Raw genomic sequence first — 20,832 nt, 5'->3', positions numbered from 1 at the left:
TAAATAAACAATTTTATTGGGCAGCAACATTAAAACACTGTTTATGAAAATACATATCTGTAATAGGCAGCATTATGTAGATCTTAACAGCCACAAAATAGCAAAAACATGACACAGTCCTTCAAGTTTAATGCACTTTACAATGACATCTATGCATAATACAGAAGTATTTGGCCAAGGAAATATATGTACTTATAAAGATATGTTCTTTGCTTATTATGCATATCCCTGCTGCAGTCTACAATTATAACAGTCTCCTAAAGAAAATAAGACTTAATAAGGGCACCTTAAAATATTTACAACATAAGGCTACCGCCTCATCCTAAGCGAGGTCTTCAGTTTAAATTTTACATTCAGTAATTATTTTTTGTAGCAGTCAGATTGTGTGATTTCAATGGCAAACTAAAATGGAGAGGCGCCGTTAGCCTAGTATAACGATGAGCACTTTGGCTCGATTCAGTGATTAAAAATACACCAATGAGCGTGTCTAGAGTCACTAATTCTGAAAAAGCACCGGGCTGAAAAACATTTCATGAAACTCAATCTACATAACTCCCCATGTCCAAAAAGTTTATTATCTAACTTGGCTGGTGTCATCTTAAACAGAGCCAGGCTGGATGTTTGTGCTAAGCTAAGCTGAACTAAGCTAATCTCTTTCTCTAGCTTAAGCATTAATTCGTTTAATACTGTATATGAATACACGTTTGGTTTCAGTCTTTTCATTAAAACAGTGGGATTCCAAAAATGCATTGCATCAAGCACCCCTGTTGAGCCACACTCTACGTGACCATATGTAAAGTAAAAAAAAAACAAACAAAAAAAGCGTACTTTCCCTCCTTTATCAAGGAAATGGGAAAAAAATAATTACTCTTAATTGTAGTGTAATACTTAAGTATGGTAATGAGTTAAAACCAAACTCAAGTTGAGTTGAGGCACAAAACAAAGCAGCAGGCACTACGGCAACAGTAAGGCATGTCACTCTGCCCCCATTTGGTCCCTGACGTCTGAGGGCAGAGTTTCAAACAATGTCTCTTCCACTATAAGGCAGCTGCTCTTTAAAGCGCGACACAAACCAAGCTCCTGTGGCAGGACCTCGAAGTGGTTGCCTTTGAGCTCGAGGTATGTCAGCTGAGCCAGGTATGAAATCTTTGGCGAGAGTATGGACAGCGAGTTCTTGCCCAGCTTCAGCGTTTTGAGCTTTTTGCAAAAGAACAACTCGTCTGGTAGGTTTTCAATTTTGTTGCAGCTGACTGAGAAATATTGCAGACTCTGGAGAACTCCGATTTCTGGAGGAATGAATCGAATGTCGTTGTTAGACAAGTCCAGCGAGCGCAGCTTGTGGCACAGAAACAGGTGCGAAGGCAATATCTCAATCTTGTTATGGCTGAAGTAGAGACGTTCTAAGCTGCTGAGCTTCTTGATGTGCTCTGGGATGTACATGATGCCATTGTACCAGAGCTTGAGACAGGTGAGCTTGCGAAGATGTTGGAAGCTGATAATCTCCTCTATTGAGCGAATGTTGTTCTCTTTCAGGTCAAGCTCTTGTAGGTTTGTAAGGCTGAAGATTGCATGAGGGATGCGTTCAAGGTCACAGCGCACAAGCTCCAGCTCGATAAGATTGGTCATCTTTTTCAGGTTGTTGAGCATCACTAGCTTGGTGCCATCGTTGTGTAGGTACAGCCGCTGCAGATGACTGGAAACATCCACTATTGACTGAGGAATCTTGGTCAAATTACTCTTAAGGGACAGTGTTTTCAAGCACTTCAGCTCCCGCAATGACTCAAGAACTATATTCTTAGAGGCATCGGTGCTGAATGAGCCAATGAGATAGAGCTCTTCTAAGGTGCGAAGGCCATACATCCAGTTTGGAAGTTCCCTGTTATCGTCAAACTTCACGCGAAGCACTTTCAGGTTCTCTTTGAGGAAGGAGGTAGCGGTTAGGTGCAGCTTTAAAGAGCACTGATAAAGAGACAATTCCTGAAGGTCCTCAAGCTGAGAGATGGAGGCAGGGATGGTGACGTTGTTAATGATCTCCAGTTTGAGCGACTGCAGCTCTGATAGCTCAAAAACGGTGTCGGGCAGCCCCGGAAGCATGAAAAGCTGAAGTTCAAGTCTGTTGTTGCCATTAGTCTGGATCCGTTGGCGCAGTTTCTCCGCAGTCCACTCGTGGTTTAGATTGAGTTGTTTCAATTTGTTCTCGCTGACCTCCGACAGAAAAACAGCAAATCTTTTCGAATACAGTGGGTCATACTGATCAATCATGTGTAGCATGAAGGCAAAGTCGTTCTTGACGTCCGGGATGTCGCTGATGCCTGTTTCCTGACGCACATACTCAAAGGAGTATTCTTTGAGCGAGCGGTAAAACAGCCAGTAAGAGGTGTAAAGACTTGTTAATCCATAGACGGCCACCAAGCAGAGGTAACAGTAGGAAAGCTTTGAAAACAAATGAGCCATAGTGTGATTACACTGAAACTCTTTGTAACCAATCATGTCTTGGATGGGAACTTCGCAATGTACCCTATGCCGCACCTTATTTACCAGAGAACTGTTATAGGCAATGATTAGGAGGAATTTAAACACCTTGAACACAGTCTGGCGAACGTACATAAGGTAGAGGATGTCTCCTTCCTCCACGTGCAAACGAAACTTCTTCACTTTTTCAAAAAGAGCTTTGGCTTGTTCGCCCTCCTTTTTATCAAGGACACTGGCCGCCTTGTCGGCTACAATCTTCTCGGGGATGGACCGAAGGGACGGCGACTTCTCCAGAATGCCTTCTCCGGGCGATAAAGCCAGGTCACTGTTCTTTTTACTGTCCTTTTCTTCAGGGTTTTCTCCGGACACCTCAGACAAAGCACGCGTGGTCCAGGGAGAGTCAAAGCACTTGCCGAGCATAGCGACAAAGTGCTCTATCTTAGAACTCGAGCCGGGGAATTTGAACCAGAAGTTGCTGCACACCATGAAAACCACAGTGTGTATGAGGACCAAGTAAGGAAAGTACTTGGCATACCAATGCAGGGCCTTCTCATAACACATCTGGTTGATGAAACTGTACTGTTGAATGTCCAAATTGGTCTTCAGGCCTTTCATTTCTTTAGGCGGAGCTGAAGCGTTGGCCTGCACGTGTAACACTGACTTTAAGTCCAGTTCACTGGCGTTTGATGACATTCTCTGAGGAAGGCAAATGATTTTGTCTTGAGCTACCTAGAAATACCAACAAAAACAAGAAAGAAAAAACACATTCAGACACTTTTCTCATCATGGACGAACAGTATTAAGAGAGCTGAATACGGCTACAATGCTCATTCCTCCTGTAAATCTGCCCAGTGGTTCAAACAATAATTTCACAGTAGGCCATTGATGAAATATAGAAAATAAAATGCAAATAAAAATGTCTGCTAGTCACAGGGACGTGCACATGCCCATTTGCCCCCACAGTCCGAAGTGCCTTTAGAGAAGGTGAATGTTTGTTTTTTTTCTTACTCCACTCCAGGTTTTACTTTTCTCGCTCGAGCCCGAACAGTCGCTGTCTTGGTCAGTCACTCCACGTACTTGCTCCCGTATTTCCTACTCCCAAACACGAGCAGTCAGTTGGACAGTCACTGGCTTCAGTCGCAGTCGTTTTGTAACGAAGGTAACAAAATATTTGAGTCTTCAAAAGTTCCCTTGTCAACTCAAAGTGTTTTTAGATGTGTGCGCCTTCACGTGTGCGTTGTATAGCAAGTAATATCAATAATAATGAAATTGCACATAATTGCCTTTATTTAATTTGAGGCAGAGGGCGAGTCAGGGAATGAGGGATCAGCCAGAACAGGCAGTTAGTAAGATAATTATTTGACCAAAGCCGAGTGCGATTGGATGATGGAAACTTATGTATTTGAATAAAAAGTTGAGCTAAAGATGGTTGAAAGAAATAGATTAACTGAACCTTTAGAGAACATTTACATTTGACAGTGAATTGTACTAGACAAGCATTACAGTTAGCTGCTGCCACTAATAGCCTGAAAGCAAGTAATACCTCCGATATCAGGTTAGACACAGGAAAGAAGTGCAGATGCAAAATGACAGGGTGGAGGGAAACAAGAGGAAGAGCATTAGTGGATGCCTTAACAGTATTAAGTCTCTTCTCAGCAGTCACAGACACAAGCTAAAACACCACAGCAGCTTCAAACCACTGGCTATGGCTCATCTAGAGACAAATACTCTCTCTGTACATTATACTGAAAAGCTGATTGTAGAACATGATCTCATTTAAGCACATCTGCATGCACCACTGCACAGTATCAATTATTTTCTGCATTCATTTAATTTAGCTTGAAGGGTTACGATGATGTTTCTTTGGCCTTGGCCTTGGCCTTTAAGATCCTCATGCACATAAAGCTGCCTGATTTTGAACTTGGTGCCTGTGGACAAGGTTTCACCGTGACAATGCTTACATCTGAGTCATCTGTTCCTAACCTGGTTTACAAATCGCACATAAACACTGGTCACAACAGCTACCTTTGGTATTTACTTAAAGTGTAAATAATCAAAAACAGCTGCTTCTTTCTGCAGCACTAACGGCAGGAAGTGGGCACTTTTAATCCAGTGGTGCCCGGGATAGCGAGAAGACATTTTGTTCTCTGTGCTGAGCTGCCTGATGCTCAGCTCATTATTGTGTAATGTGATCTGACACTACTGCAGCATGGAAATGTGAATAACATTGATTTATGAGAGGGGAGATGCAAGATAGCTTAACCATAGTGAGAGAGATGTTGTGGTGCAGCAGCACTTTACTGATTAAAAATAAGTCTGTGAAACATGGTGCTGCAGATTTTTACTAGCTCCGTTTCTCCCTGTATTTTTGCTCTAACTCTAAATAAGGAGGCTTCTGCGTCAGGACACGAAGTAATTACACAACTCGCCATGTTGATCATGCCCCCAGCTGTAAACTAAACCGGGCTGCATAATTAACTGCCCACTCAATTTAGGAACTATTAGACCACGTCCAAACATTGTTAAAGTGAGAAAGAGAGAGAGAGAGAAACAATAGATCTCCCAGCCTGATAAATATCCTGTTAACAGTTTTTCCAAAGTGTTTAGTATCATTCCCAGAAGTTTACTCCTGCAGCAGCCAACACATCCCTATTGCACACAGAAAGAAGCAAAGCATCAGCAATGGGAGTTTGGAATCCGGTGTTTACTAAAAGGGGCTGGGTTGGCAAATGTTTCCACTTGTAAACTCCTGAAGGGGCTGAATGCTGCCTTTGCTGCTCACAGTATAGATTGAAAAAAAAAGTGCTGCAGAGGGGCGGATTGGAGCTGGTGTGAGGGCAGCAGAGAGCCTAGGTCTGCAGCGGTGGGTTCAACGACTCGGGGGTATCGTAAAAAACAACAAGGCCACTTGATTTATCTCACGGACGTGGAGTGGGTCATATTTCACATTACATCAGTACACAGTAGGAACATTTCTCCTTCAAACAGAGGCTTACATCAGCGAGCATTAATCAACGCAGGCCGTTAGAAAGTGCACTCATGGAGGGAGGGGCCGGCCCCTAAGTGAAGCTACCATTACTGACCTGAAGAGTGCAGCCGAAGACGCCGATCATGAGCATGATGACGGACAGGTAGTCGGTGAACACGTCCCACCACGGCTTTAGGACCCTGAACGCCGGCTGCTGTTCAGTGAACTGCCGGAATTCCATCACAGGAATCATAATGCCTGTTTGAAAAGAGCAGAGTTAGCCAATATGACCTTGAGTCAATACAATAGGACCAATATTTAAGCACGTCACGCAATATCCCACTTGTAACTACATTGTGTGTGTTTGGCCTTCACCGACGTCCCCTTGGAATAATTGGGTTTTCAGTCTACAGAAGGTTGTCTGGCCCCACAGCTCTACTTGTGTCATGCTCATATTTCATTAAAATTAGCTTATTTAAAGATGGTTGATTGAAGCATTCGGGTACTCATATTGTCAACAAGAGTGCAAAGCACCAAAACATTTCAAGCGTGAAGACGAGCATTCCAGGGAACAACAGGTGCCATTTACTGTCAAAGGAGAGCCCGGCTAGTCTCTCAGTACACTCTGCTAACAATCCAACAATGCACTGCTGCCCATTTATAGATAGGAAAATAAACAGATCAAACACGCCATTCATGCAAAGTGTCTGAAACGTCCCTCACTGTCCACCACTGAGAGGATCATCATTGAAGAGGGTAGTTCATTGTTTTAACGTGTTTTGCAGCACAAGTTCTGGGGAGGACTAGTAAAAACAGATCAACATCATCGCCGGCGTGTCTGGCGACGGCAGATATGACAGAGAGTAACCGACCAGTCACAGCGCAAGCATGTAAACAAACATGGGCCAGCGCCACACACCTCCAGAGCTCGGCAACAGGCAGCCTGTGTCTCCTCCATTCAACCCCACTGTAACAGGTGGAGGAGAAAAACACAGCGGCATTAAGACGACTGGAACCAGTCTGTCAAACTTTTTAATCGCTTAACGTGGAGTCGTTTCTGCCCACCCCCCCCTCACTTCCCCTCTCAAATGGGAGAGGGCTGTTTTGTCCACGAGGGCTGAACATCTAGGTGAATACAGCCTCAGTTATATGTATGTATGTATGTACACACAATTTAAAGTGATACTAATACATAGAGGTTGCGACAGCTTGTGTTTGGACACAGACTCCATAGCTATGAAGAGGCTCCATTCTTACCCTTGTTTTCAAAGCAGGCTCTCACCTTTGTGTGAACATACCAACTTCCAATGGTGAATGAAACCAGATCTGAGTCCTGTGGGGACTTACACAGCATGATCCTCAGCCATTCAGCTCTTAAAAGCCTGTTATAAAGCCTGTCTTTTGTTGAGAACAGTTTGAGCCACACATCCCCGGCGCTTCCCGTAAAAACGGTGCAAAGAAGATAGGATCTGACTGCGAGGAGGTTTCGGCAGTGATGCAGGCGGTGAAGACTCTACAGTCCAAAATGTCCACGCATGTAAGCAGGTCCTGAATAATTTAGAGGCTGCCAGACCATAATGTGCAGTGTTTTATTATCCACAGCTCAACATAGCCGCCGAATGAATCTTCAGTCAAATCATAGTCCATTATTAATGTGTGCCGCTCTATGATATTGTGGAAATGGGTGCCAAAAGCCTGAGGGTCTTTAGAGATCTTAATCAATTAGGCCTTTAATACATAATTTTTTATTGATTTTTCAATTTTATTGTCACAACAACAAGAAGATTAGAGTCTACTCACTGTGAAGACACAATTACAAACGGACATTAGTCTCACCCATTTCTAGTTGTAAAGAAATGTGAACAGAACTTTTGGTAAGTTTGATATATTCATCCTATTTTAATGTTGCTTTTATTATAAACTGGCTTTGTCATTTAATAAATCTAGCATCATAAGGTGTGTGCAGAAAAAAAGGTTCCACTTACTATGAACTCCGTCCCAACACTTAATCTACAAATTTTCTCCTTAATTTACTTGTTTACTATTTGAACGTAGTTATCTTATGAACTAATGAGTTATTTATCTCCAGATCTGTTTGCGTGTTTGGAAATGATGAGGAAAGTTGCAGTACAGACAGTGCCTCTGGATAATTACGCCTAATTACTGATGTCTCTGAACTTTGTATCCTCGTGGCTTTTTGTCCGGTTGTGCAGATAAGGCCATCTGTACACGCAAAAGCAAAACCTTAAATAGAAACTAGCTCCACCTTCATGAACTACAGCAACTAAATTCTGGTTATGTAAAATCATACAATTAGCACAATCCACACTTTTAGACTTTTTGATAAAGTGATGCAGGTTTTTACTTGTACCAGAGCCATCTAGTTGCAGGCTAGGATTTTAATGATTTGTCACTTTTGACGCTGTGGCTAATGCGCCACAAACATGAGGAATTCACAAGACACAACCACACATAATATAATGGTGAAGGTCGATATCCTGGTGTTTGTAAGGCAGGAGTTCTGTCCTCAGGCTGAAGCAGATGTAGAATTAAGTCCAATGACATCATTACACATTATGACTAAACCAAAGTTTTAAAGTAAGTGGTGCTTCTATTTTAGGTTCAAGTGGGAGTGATTTGTAGAAAAGAGATTAACTCAGTTTACATTCTTTGACTATACCAGATGCTGGTTGTTTTTTATTTTGTGATTTGCTAATTGTATTTATCATTGTACTGTAGCTAATTAAAGACAAGATGGCACAGAGAAAACGATGGATACCCAGGACAATGCTGTCGTTCCACTGGATGAGTCAGCCATTGACTTGAGCTCACCAGGTCATATCCTTGTCCCTTTCCAGCAGGAAATTTGTCTGTATCCCTGATAATCTAAAAACAGACGTGTTTGGAACACACCCAGCCCCTGGCGCACAGAAGTCCTGTCTCATTGGGGATGTGGACCGAGAAGGAAAACACCCGCAATGCAGGAAGAAACTGAACATCTTGGATGTTTGTGTAGCGCGGCGCACTTTTTGAGACTTTAGAGGGAAGGAACGTGCACACCGGCCAGACGCCGTGATTCAGTGTGTGATCAGCACGGCCGCCGCTAAACGATTGCATCCGGTTACAAGATCAAGCTCAAAACCCACGGAGACGTTTAGGCCCGCGCTTTGCGCTTTTTGCCACGAGGGAGGCTCGACGCACGGCGTGGCCGTGTTTCCAGTCATCCGGACTGTACCTGCTAAACTCCACTACCGGTACCGTCAGTTCTGACGGGTTGGTAAACACTCCGCACTCTGCCTCATAATAAACTGTCCGCTGTAGCAAAACAATAATAGCATTTACCTGTTTATTTCGGGTAAGTCCTTGACTTGAGGATGTGAGGGTTCGGCTTTTCCTGCGTCGAGGTTTCGGGATCCGGGACGCGCTCGGTCCTCTTTGTCCCCCGTCCGCCAGCTTTTCTGGATCCCGGGCAAGACTGTGTAGGCATGTACTACCAGCCACAGGGGCGTGGACTTGAGACGCAGAGACTTCACTGCCTGTGATGTATTTCGCCCATATGGGACAGCTGTTAAGGAGAGAGTGATGGGAGGGGCCGGCAGTCGGGCTCCCTCATCTCTGATGCTGATTACATTATTTATGGTCTGATCGTTTACCTTTAAACCATTGTAATCCAAAGATCCTAAATGTCTACTTTACTAAATGCACAAGTGAAAAGTAACCATAAACTGCGTTGTCATCAAAATGTTGTAAATATATACTTCTACTTTAGGTTCGTTTTTAACGTTGGATTGTTAAGTAATGCCTCCCGTCTATTCCAGCAGACAAGTCATTGTTTTTAAGCTTAGTTCCCGAGGTTGTAGTTTGCGAACGCTTTAAAAGCTCATTCAAACTTCCCTTTATTAAAATATCTCTGCTTCCCAGAAACGTTCACAGTTTGGATGATCATGTGAATCCTGCTACTATGACTAGTTACTAGATGACGCAGACGACGTCAGCAGAGGGAAAAAAAAACGTCTGTTTACAGTAATGTAAAATAATGTAGTGACAATTCTGACCCACAGTCATGATGAATTTATACAACTTTGTACTTTCAAACCTATATTATATACTGTATGTATACAGTATATATATATATACACCGTAAATCTAATGAAATCCAGACATTATCATTTGCTGTATACTTTTGATAAACATCTGGTTTCATTCCCTTCCCCCTTGTTTGTTCCTTGTACACAAAGGCTTTCACAAAGTTTTGAAAGCTCTGCTTTTATAGCAGTGCTGGACGATCCCAGTTTAATGAGCAAAAAGCCATAACCATCGGCAATTGAGCATTTCCTCTACTTACGACTAGACAGAGAGATGCTGCAGATCCATTGCACTGTATTAATAATGTAAAATGCTGCTTTGCCACAGGGGAAATTTCCTTTTCTTCTCTGACGCCACACCACTTTAAATGTAATGTAGTCAAGAACTTAGATGTGAGCTGCAGCTGATACACTGCAGATCCTGCCGCAGAGGGTCACTGAACGTCATATGTGGACCCACATGCAAGGATGATAATAATGGGTTAAAATGCAGGTTTTGATTCTTCACATAGAAATGTGCAATCAACAATATTATGGCGTCTAATCTAAATCAGGTGTAGTTTTGGTAATGTAATAAAAAATACCACAGTGCATGCCAAACCCTTTCCAGCAGGTTTTATTGTTGTTTTTGTTGTTTGTTTGATGTCCTCCTGACTTACATATATGTAGATTGCGTTCTTATGCCAAGATAACATGGTAATGTTACTGCTTGATTAGGCCCAAAAAATGTTTTGTACTGTGTGTTCACATATATTTTATTTAATTCATTGTGGATTCATACACAATATAAAATTCTACAAAACAGAGAAAAATAAATACCATAATGCTATTGTTATGTTTACATTCTTTAATTCTTTAAATTGTTCTTAACAAAAGTGTTTTGCACGATTGTATACTAATAGACTTTTATGTTATAGTGATGATATGATCGTTTATTTTTTACAGAAATCAGAGGACAGTGTGACTGACAGGACACTACAACCTGAAACACCCGGTACCTGGAGGGGGACTTAGATTGCAAATGGATAACTCTGGGCAAAAGCAAAAACCTGTCAAGACATAGCAAGCCCTGGATTAACCGGCCCTAAAGTGGCTTCAAACTTTAGGGATTCAAATACACCCTAACTCACAGAGAGGCACCCTTCCAAGGGAAAACACACACTGGCTGCTAGAATGCTTCTAAACAAGACATGTACTGTAAAGTACAGCATATTCTTTTTCCTCCTGAATTCTGTGTGAATACCTCAACATGTAACGTGCCATCCAGTCATTTCCACAACACCAGCATAGGGGCTGCAGAGAATAGCCTCACAAGAACAAAAATAATGCTGCACGTGTTTGACTTCATCAGCCTGACTTGGCAGAATCAGGTCAACAGAGCATTTATAGCTGTCTGGTAAATGGGCAGTGGATGGCAGAAGACATATTGACCTAAACGAGTCACCCAAACATAACCTGTGCTACGTCACAGGTTATGTATCACAGGTTATGTATTACAGGTTGTGTATTATTAATTGAGCTCATTTTAATGCCATCATTGTATGGCATTTTTGGCTATCTATATCTTAATAAACTACTGATAGGGACAATGGTGCATTCACTGTAACTCGTTAGGTTTAACGCTGCTGTGTTATTGGTCACACGACAAAAAGAAAAAGTAGGCTGACTCCAGTCTGGAAGAAGGATATTAAACATTTCCTGTCTTTTTGGAATTTTTGCTGACAAATCCAAAATAACTGCCGTGCGTTGAAAGCTTTCAGAATAAAATGTGCATCGGTTATATCATATTTCAACATTTGTCATAATAAGAAAAATCTGAAAAGAAAACAGTCAGCGATACAAGCTAATGCGAACCTTCTCTGACTTACTGTCGGTGGAATCTTAAGCGCATTCTTGTCCACGATCCGTAACCGTAATTCGAGGAGTTTCAAATTCCGACCGCACTAAAATGCAGCAGCCTCTTCTCCGGTTTGGTCTGACTGCGGTCTCCTCCTCCTGGACGCCGGGGTTGTTTGGCTGTACGGTTTAACGATAAGTAAGTTGTGGTTGCTGACCTGGTGGTGCCTTTGCTTCAATCTGGACACGGTATGTGTTTCCTTAAAGATACTTGCAGGCAGCTGCCACCATTGCGATTCACAGCCAGTCCGCTTTTGCAGACAGAACTAAATGTTGCTAACTTTGGCTAACGCTAATGCGTCAGCCATACTAGCCTGGTGTTTCACATGTTCTAGTGACCACATTAACTGGTGACGTCGGACACGTTTCTGGTTTCTTTGTAGAAGCCGGATATGTTTCTTGTCCTAGTAGGCGTGACGCACCAGTAATTTATTTTACATTTACTTTGCCTAAAAAAACACACACACACACACCGAATACGAATACGTAATACAAATGCAAATACACCAAAAACGATTCAACATGGAGTTTGGAACAGCGCAATTCCTGCAGCAGTCACTGCCTCTGCCGCACAGATGAGAAGCAGGCAGAACATGTGTGCGCTCCATGCAGCAGCATTGACGCACGTTTCCGTCTGTAAAGAGAAAAACACAAGCTATGTTATGACAGCGTTCATGAGGACGCCCACGTGCTCTGCTGTTATATCCCGACAGCTGTTGCAGTTAATGGTGACCCCGGCTGAGGGTCATCAATCAAAGGAGTCACTAGTAGACACGACACACCAGCTTTACTAACAACATACCGGTCCAGTATGTTCGATTATAAAAATACTCAAATATTAGTTTCAATGACAAATATAATGTTCGCTTTTTAAAGGCTCTGTAACAGAGGGTGACCGGAGCTGTAATCGTGTAGCACACTGGCCCCATCTACTGTTGTAGGCTTGTAAGATTACATTGTCGTTTACAGTTGATTTGATAGTTATAGTGATAATGTCTGGTTAATGTGTTTACTAGTCATATTTAGTCTCAGATGAGTTATGTTATTGTATCAGTTACGCCACTATTTGTAAGTTTGTGTTGACCTTTGTGCCCGTTGACTTGTGTGGCGCAGTTGCCTCAAGTACTTGAACAAATACAATGTGTGTGTGCAGACGGTCAGCGCCACCAGGACTCACAGTAGCATCAGTTATCCGTTAACGCTAGAGGACGTGTCTCGAAAGGTAAACCCACTCTCACTGTCTCTTTATTTCCTGCGCAGCATGAACATAGCACGACGAGTTGTGAACTGTTCCCGGTTTCCATGTCATTCGTTAAACATCCACTCTAGAAGAAGGATTTCTGCCTCACAGGTCAGTTCCCTGAAACCTCAGAATGTAGCACGCCTGCTCAGAATTGATCAGATTAGTTGAGAGGATGTGTCGTAAAGGACTGTGGTGAAGTAGTTGAGAGCCGTTTGGCGCAGCTTATCTCAAACATAAGTTTTTTTGTATCTTTTTAGGGGGTAATTGCTGGCAAGGACATTCTGTTTATATAGCGACACGGCTGTTACGTATACACAACCACTGAGCAAAGATCAGTCTCTGTTGTTAATGATTACTGTTTTCCTAAAGGATCCCTCATTTAGGCATGTGACAGCTGTTGAGCTTCTGCCTGTAGAAAAAAGCAATCAGACTAATGCAGCTAATGGTTTATTAGGTGTCTTGTAACACAAAAGGAATCATGTCATGTGGTTTTGTGTTGAAGGGTGCAATGATGTCACGACACACCAACTCCAAGAGAATTGAGGGACTGGACAAGAATGTATGGTAAGTTAAGGAAAAAACCTGCATCGCTTAGCTTTCCACATGAGCTGATGAGTTCTCTTCTATCCTCAGGTCATTTGTGTTTTTAAGTGGACTTTCTTTGCTTGCCACAGACCTCATTTAGGAGTAAAGTAAGTGCTCTATCCAGTAATTATTTATTGTTTCTTTTTAGGGTGTCCTTCACTTCTTTGGCAGCAGACCCTTCCATTGTTAATCTGGGTCAAGGATTTCCAGACATGCCTCCACCATCTTATGTGAAAGAGGCACTAGCGAAGGCAGCGTCGGTGGACAGCCTGAACCAGTACACCAGAGGCTTTGTAAGGCTCATGAACTGTAGCAACTCATACAAAATGTTTATACTTTGCTAGAAAGTTAGATATTAAGTGAACTAAAACCTAAAGGCTACAGGAACTTGTGGAAATTCAAGGGTCAAGGTGAGGTGAGGTCTTCCTGGATGTTGGGACATGATATCTGGGCTTGCTTTCAGGACATATATCAAGTTTCTATATCTACATTTTGTTGCAATGACAATGAAAATTTGATGCTCATCCTTTTTATTGGCTTTGTGGTTTAGAGGCCTGATATCTATTTTTATTCTGTGCTGCATTGGGTAATGACCATAAGTCAGACAACCGATACTGGTCAGTGTGGGTAAATTTCCTCTAAATTGCTCTTTTTCCTTATAACCTGCGCAGTCCAGGAAGGCGGTTATCCTTGGTGTCTTCCCTGGTAAACATGATGTCTCTGTCCAGTGAATTCATGTGGCCTGTAAAGGTCTGCACCTAATGGATGGAGTGTCATTCAGATACCTGTACCAGTGTTCTACATTGATGAGAGTTCCAGGCTTATTTCTCCACGGCTTTTATTGCAATATTGAGTGAGAATGGAGAACCCATAGCTGTACCATGGGATTACTTATAAAGACACCTGTGTAAATGTACCAAGTCATGTTCAGGCATGCTTTTGATGGTTAAGTGTGACATCAGGGGACAATATGGTTTCAGCTTTCTGACCTTGGAAGCAAACTCATTAGTTGTGTGCACAGCAATATGTGTGTTCAACCAGCAGTGCCAACATAGTGACCAGGTTTTTAGCAGTGGTTTAAGCTAGTTAATGCTCCTGTGGTCTTAAAGCCAACGTTTCACAGATTGATAATAACTACTTGGATATGTGGTGAACTATTTCCAGCTTAGAAGAAAAGAAGTAAGTCCAGTTGCCATGCCTCGACTTCCAGACACCTGTCCACAAAAGTAACAGCCAAATATGTTTGCCCATCACAAAATTGGACTAAATAATTGGACTCTTGATGTGATCAGTGTTTTGTGCAAGCTGCCAGTTAAAATGCCTCATGTAACCACGCTTCTAGGTACTAAAAGCAACTGTTTCAATATATAAAGTATATGTTATTATATGGTATTCATGTATTAATTTCTACAGCTGTGTTTACAATACAGACTACTTAACCTCTTGTGTTCATTTCAAAGGGTCATCCCTCTCTGGTGAAGGCCCTTTCTCAGGTTTATGGGAAGGTCTGCGGTCGTGAGATTGACCCATTTAAACAAATCCTGGTCACAGTTGGAGGTTATGGCTCCTTATTCTGCACAATTCAAGGGCTTGTGGAAGAGGGGGATGAGGTAAAGGAACACCCATACATATATACATGCAAATGTATATACATTTATTTAGTCAAGGTTTTTCCAGTAAGTACAGTATATTCACAGCATAATGTCTTTTTCCTTCAGGTCATCATAATAGAACCTTTTTTTGATTGCTATGTTCCGATGGTACGAATGGCAGGAGCCAAACCTGTGTTGATACCACTGCGCTGTGTAAGTTTAAAATCAAAAGCCAAGACCAGTTCTGTCCAACATGTCACCTACACTATTTACAGCATCTGGTAGGGGGAAGCGTGTATATTTAACTATTAAATGTTACACATCTGCAACATTTTTTAGAAGCAGTCTGGAAAGAACACAGTCACAAGTGCTGACTGGATCCTTGACCCAGATGAGCTCTCCAGTAAATTCAACTCTAAAACGAAGGCCATAATCATCAACACCCCCAATAATCCTATTGGGAAGGTTAGTGCAGCATTGTTACAGCATTGTTATATGGCATAAGTAATACGTCCTGACTGGATGAAGGACCTTAAATGTTTGTTCTTTTCTTCCTACAGGTCTTCACCAGAGATGAGCTGCAGATGATTGCTGACCTCTGTATTAAACATGACACGCTGTGCTTCAGTGATGAGGTTTATGAGTGGCTCACCTACAAGGGACACCAGCATATCAAAATTGGTATGATTCATATGAACAGTTCATGTTTGTATGAAAGAGTCTTATATGTTTCGTATTTGGCTTCTTGGGGTCCAGTGTAAGTTTCCAGTTTTACAAGAAAGTGTGATAATGAAACCGGTGATACAGGGAGCTTGGTTAGAGTAAATGCTGACAGATCTGTTAAAGCAGGAAAACTTTTGTATAACTGGCTTGTTAAATATCAACAGACAAAACTGTAACCTACTGATGACTGACGTAGTTGTGTTGGTACAGCATTCAGGTATTAATATCGAGAACATGCATGAAATAAAATGAAATTGTATATTTTATTACTGGTCCTAAAAGATAAACGCCATTCTAACCATGTAGTTTTTCTTTTCTTTCTTTATAGCCACTCTGCCTGGAATGTGGGATAGAACAATCACTGTAGGCAGTGCAGGGAAAACATTTAGTGTTACTGGGTGGAAGGTATGAAGTCAGTTGATGGAAAATATTTCCATATTCATCTGTCACCTCTCGCACCATATAATGGACATCTTTGTTGTCTAGCTTGGTTGGTCCATAGGACCTGAGCATTTGATGAAGCACCTTCAGACCGTCATGCAGAATTCTGTGTATACCTGCCCCACGCCTATTCAGGCAAGTCCTCTTCACAGAACAATGACTGCAAAAGGGTTTTAAAGGAATTGTTTTTAAGAGTCTTTGTTTTTTTCCCTGCAGGAGGCTGTGGCACAAGGCTTGCTGAAGAACGTTGAGCTAATGGGTCAGCCTGAGTGCTACTTCACCTCACTGGCCCAGGAACTTGAGAGCAAGCGGGACCGTATGGCCACCATCGTCCAAGAGGCTGGTATGACCCCTGTTATTCCAGAGGGAGGCTACTTCATGCTGGTGGACGTCACGTCACTCAGTCAGTAACATTTAAACAATAACAGTTTTCTTCATCTAACTAAACTAAACTATTTCATGTAGCACCAACCCTACTGACTAAATAAATATTTTATTACATTTTTTTATAGACCAGGACCTGTCGCACATAACTGATGACGAAGCATATGACTACAAGTTTGTAAAGTGGATGATTAAAGAAAAGGTAGATTAATTCATTTGTACAATGTCATACTGTAACTACATACATTTTTTTAAATGTTGTTGGTAATTCAATGAATATATAATGTACAGAAACTGGCGACCATTCCAGTCACAGCATTTGTGGGAGAGGAGTCCCAGAAGCACTTTGAAAAATATATCCGTCTTTGTTTCATAAAGGTAAATAAACAATATACTTCATTGTATATTATAACAAATTTGTGTTGTTTTTTTTTGTAATGTATTTTTTGTGTGTCTTTCTTTTAACAGCAAGATGCTACTCTGGACGCAGCAGAGAAGATCTTAAAGAGTTGGAGAAGGGTTTAATGGGATTCTGCGACTTCATCACTTTAGGATGTCTGGTCAAACTGGAGACCGGGATTAGACTGTCACATGCACACAACCTGGAAAGGAGTAGAATGCCTCCAGTAAACTCTGGGGCATGTTTTGAGACAATAAGTCGATGAAGTTACTGTAGGATGATTAAACCTAACCGTTTCTCTGTGAGATGTCATTTAAATGTGTTACCTTATAGTGAATATAAAAACCTTTTAATTATTCCTTCTGCACATCTGAGTTCCGTAATTCAGTATTTCATGAGCTAATTGAATAGTTGTATGTACCATTAGAAGCACTACTAATGGTTAAGTAATTGACTGCCTTAATAGAATAATTCTTAACAGAATAATTTGTAACACATTATTTTTCTCTTTTCAATAACTCTGTCATATACATTGCAAATGTGTTTGTTCAAATTAATAGATATTAAATGTATTCAGTGTCATTTTCCAGTTCCTTCATTTATGCAGAACAAGCCAATATGTTTGCACACCTGCTACAATGGAGACAAACATTTCCCTCTACTTCGAAATACTAAAAAATGTTTAGCATTTGTTCATCATAAATTTAGTTTAGCTGTAAACATGTCAGTAGTCAATTAAATGCTGTAACTTTCCTCAACTGCTTGTACAAACCAGTCTAGCGCATCTTGTTTGTAAGTAACAATATAGCAAAATAGTTTTCAATACTACTCAGACCGTCAAGGGGTTTATTAACAAGGGTATTAAAATGAATGATGTGTGGGATTCATGGAGTCCATCATACAACCAGTGCAGTTGACCAGTTTCTCATAGGATCAACACAGACATACACATTCGTAAAGGCACCTGGCCAATTAGTGGCTCTGAACCCAGACCCCAGCTGTGCAACCGCACTGATCACCACAACAGCATGTTTTATGTTTGCATCAGTAGCATTAGTACTTTTCAACACAAGATTGGACAGAGCCCTGACCCTACATTTTTCAAAATAAAGACAGATTTGGTAATAAAGCTAAATTTAAGAATGCAGTGTTATATGCAGACAGCTGGATCTAAAGTAAAGATTGGTTGTACTAGTGGTGAGTGTGTTTTGTAGGTGTTGTAGCAGGAAGGGCATCCAGTGTAAAACCTTGCCAAATCTATCATGCAAGTCATTCGCTGTGGCGACAGGATAAGGTGAAGGGAGTTGTTACATTGTGATTTAGGTCATTTAGCTGCTTGGTTGTTGCATTTATTTATTCATATTTTGCTGAAATGTCTATGGTACAAGTTAAAATGAGCTCAACAACAGAGATAACTTCTGCATTTAGGCCTTTTTCAATTTATGAAGAAAAGTAGCAGTACTCTCTTTTAGACCTAAGCTACATTGATTATTTAGTGATACCTTTTCTATTTGGCTTGCGACGTCAGTTTGCACCATCATTGTTTGATTTAAGAGTTTGCAGTGTTAGTACCTTCAATTAATGACGACCAGAGCTAAGCAAATGCTAATATTTTGCAATATTCTAAACAGTTTTAAAGATTTTGGGCAAAAATTACTTACACACTTACGCTTAAAATAGTTTTGTCCGGACTGGGTGTAAGAACATAATGGTTCTCATCACTCACTTCTAACATCTGTTTTCATGACTGTTGTGCACCAGTATACATAGGAAGCAATTTAGCTAAAAGAAATGAAATCATCATAATGCCTTTTTTCTTTCTTTTCCTTTCTTTTCCTACTCTGAAGCGTCTGAGTGCGTTCACTACATGTGAATATACACTAGGTCTGTTGATCCTTTAGGCCACTTGAGGGAGACACAGTACACCACACTAACCCTAAGCCAGTCAGCTTAGTTTCTGTGTTTATTTAAACCAAACATTTAAACAAAACACAGTAAAACAAAAAATCTGTTCGTTGTATTTGAATGATTTAAAATTTAGTTTTTATTCCCAGTGAAAGGTGGAAAGGTAAAAGTAGATGGACACATCCACAGCAGAAGAATGCTTCATCAGACAGGTTATTAAGGTAAATAAAATCGAGACACAGATATCATGTTATTCATATTTATACATGCTGTTCCCAAGACACTGCATTCGCAGCCAGTGTGGGCTCCAACTGTTGGGATACTGTAACTAATTAGGCCAAAAGCTTCTGTCCGTCATTAGAAATTCTTAAACCAAAACCACAAGGAAGTGAATCAAAGGACAAGACTGGTGACTTTACACACGTCATCCAGTCTCCTTAGGCAATAAGAAAATCTCTCCTATATGTGGGAAGGAGCACGAAAGACATGTGTACAGCACAGGTCCTGTAGTAATAGTTAGAGAAGTGTTGAGTGTGCACGATCGGGATGTTAGATTCGACATGACCTGCTGTCCAAAAGTTGAACCTTCTATCCTTTAAAACATTGACAGATGTTTCCCTTAGCCTCAGCGGCTTCACGTACCACAACGACCCTTGGACAAATTAAGAGTATGTCACGCCTAAAGCATGTCTTACACTAAACACCAACTTAAAGCTATTTCCAGCTGTACTAGTCAACAGCGGGGTGCTGGCACCTAATCTGGTGAAGAAACATTATCTGATGAAATCTTTTTAATTGTAGCCTCAGAGTTAATAGCTAACGTTCCAAGCTACTTGCTATGAAATTGCGCTGTTGGTACGGATGAAGGTTCTCTGAAAAAAAAAAAAAAGAGGCAAAGTGAGGAGGGCCGTGGATGTTCACCCTCTCCCCACCCTCATCTTAACATCTACACTCTATTACTCTATCAACCTTTCAGTTAACACAGGCTGAAGTCATGGTGACTGGAGTCGGGCTTTATGTATAACCACATGAAAAATGACACCTGTCCCCACGCTTTACATATATATTCCTGCAATTGAGTCGTCAGTACTAGTATACTGTGTCCACCACCTCATGCTTCTGGGGTGGCGCTAGCTTTTGTTAGCAGTTCGATCCCTTGTCATGGTTCCATACTGCATAGATGTAATGTAGGGTGAGAACCGGTGATGGGAACACAACAACTGCACTCAAAAATCTGAATAGGATTATTATGCGTGCTGCTGTTATCAGACGTATTAATGTGCTGTTAACAGATCCCTGTGGATTAGATGTCCATCGCAATAATACCGTCATGATTTATGTTAATTATCATCATTGTGCCTATAATCCTGACACAGTTCTGTTACGAAGTAGGAATTGGGTTATTGCTACCCTTAAAATGTTATCGTGCAACCTCTAGGTGGCCATGTTGATCGTCCTCTGTAGCGGAACAGAGCTGAGCAGTGGAGCCAAACTTTGCCAAACAGCTCCGTGTGTGACGCAGACGGCGCACGGCGACCGGCCTGCTATTGTTACGTGACATTCTTTAAGCGATCTGCTGACAGCACAGGCCTGATGATAAGATTTGGGCAGCTCACCCCGCTGCTCCTGAACCGACCTCGTGATGAGTAGATTTGACGTCAAGTTTCATGGGTTTGTTTAATCTAATAAACAAATAATCTTACAGCAGAAGCAGAAGGAAGCATGCATCAACGGTCATAAAGAGTCATAAAGATGCTTGTATTAGATGACTTCTTCAGCATTTGGTGACATATTTAACCTATGCATTGTGCCAGAGACATAAATACGTGTGAGAAATGCAGGGCTGTACCGCCGCACCCCCAGCACGCTGTCCGCTCTCACACAGGCCATATGGCAGTGTGTGCCAGCTCCTATTGCCAGCCTGTGCTCGGTGCACGCGGACTAACAGCTTGGTGGACACATAATTAATTTGCCTCGGCGTCTGCCATTTATTTTCCAACCTACATTTTGTTAATTGGACAGAGGAGGTTAAAATCAAATGAATGTCTCTAGGTATGTTAAGGCTACTAATTGTGCAGAATTTACAAGATAGCGGTGGCTTGTGGGAATATGGAGTCGGGGGAAATAGCGCAGAGGTT

The 20,832-nt window shown here is 41.5% G+C and overlaps 2 protein-coding genes across 6 annotated transcripts; one reads left to right on the top strand and one right to left on the bottom strand.

The window, feature by feature from the left end:
• Window positions 1-112: 112 nt before the first annotated feature.
• lrrc8c (leucine rich repeat containing 8 VRAC subunit C) lies at window positions 113-8,996 on the bottom strand. The gene is made up of 3 exons (XM_029146874.3): window positions 8,783-8,996; window positions 5,556-5,698; window positions 113-3,201 (listed from the first exon to the last, which is right to left on the bottom strand). The coding sequence occupies exons 2-3, from the start codon at window positions 5,691-5,693 to the stop codon at window positions 976-978; spliced, it is 2,364 nt and encodes a 787-aa protein (XP_029002707.1). The 5' UTR covers window positions 5,694-5,698; window positions 8,783-8,996; the 3' UTR covers window positions 113-975.
• A 2,440-nt stretch (window positions 8,997-11,436) lies between these two features.
• On the top strand, window positions 11,437-17,371 carry LOC114853470 (kynurenine--oxoglutarate transaminase 3-like). 5 transcript variants are annotated; one of them, XM_029146876.3, is made up of 14 exons: window positions 11,437-11,560; window positions 12,682-12,772; window positions 13,167-13,228; window positions 13,398-13,542; window positions 14,710-14,859; window positions 14,968-15,054; window positions 15,181-15,306; window positions 15,402-15,522; window positions 15,893-15,969; window positions 16,051-16,140; window positions 16,222-16,408; window positions 16,518-16,591; window positions 16,681-16,767; window positions 16,858-17,371. In XM_029146876.3, exons 2-14 carry the CDS (start codon window positions 12,683-12,685, stop codon window positions 16,912-16,914), a joined length of 1,353 nt encoding a protein of 450 aa, XP_029002709.1. In that variant the 5' UTR covers window positions 11,437-11,560; window position 12,682; the 3' UTR covers window positions 16,915-17,371. The 5 variants fall into 5 exon arrangements, with proteins under 5 accessions (XP_029002709.1, XP_029002710.1, XP_029002708.1 ...); XM_029146877.3 differs by having other exon boundaries at window positions 11,456-11,610; window positions 15,184-15,306; XM_029146875.3 differs by having other exon boundaries at window positions 11,456-11,610.
• The last annotated feature ends 3,461 nt before the right edge of the window (window positions 17,372-20,832 follow it).

Source organism: Betta splendens, chromosome 4 (assembly GCF_900634795.4).
Source record: "Betta splendens chromosome 4, fBetSpl5.4, whole genome shotgun sequence".
Taxonomy (NCBI): domain Eukaryota; kingdom Metazoa; phylum Chordata; class Actinopteri; order Anabantiformes; family Osphronemidae; genus Betta; species Betta splendens.
The sequence above is the reverse complement of the archived record's forward strand: the minus strand, read 5'-3'. Positions and strand labels throughout refer to the sequence as shown.

Excerpts from the sequence above, each read along its gene's own strand:
- lrrc8c (XM_029146874.3), bottom strand. The coding sequence starts at position 5,693 with ATGATTCCTGTGATGGAATTCCGGCAGTTCACTGAACAGCAGCCGGCG. Across the intron at positions 3,202-5,555 it reads TCTTCGGCTGCACTCTTCAG|GTAGCTCAAGACAAAATCAT; the intron begins GTCAGTAATGGT and ends TGGTATTTCTAG.
- LOC114853470 (XM_029146876.3), top strand. The coding sequence starts at position 12,683 with ATGAACATAGCACGACGAGTTGTGAACTGTTCCCGGTTTCCATGTCAT. Across the intron at positions 13,229-13,397 it reads GGACTGGACAAGAATGTATG|GGTGTCCTTCACTTCTTTGG; the intron begins GTAAGTTAAGGA and ends GTTTCTTTTTAG. Across the intron at positions 15,523-15,892 it reads ACACCAGCATATCAAAATTG|CCACTCTGCCTGGAATGTGG; the intron begins GTATGATTCATA and ends CTTTCTTTATAG.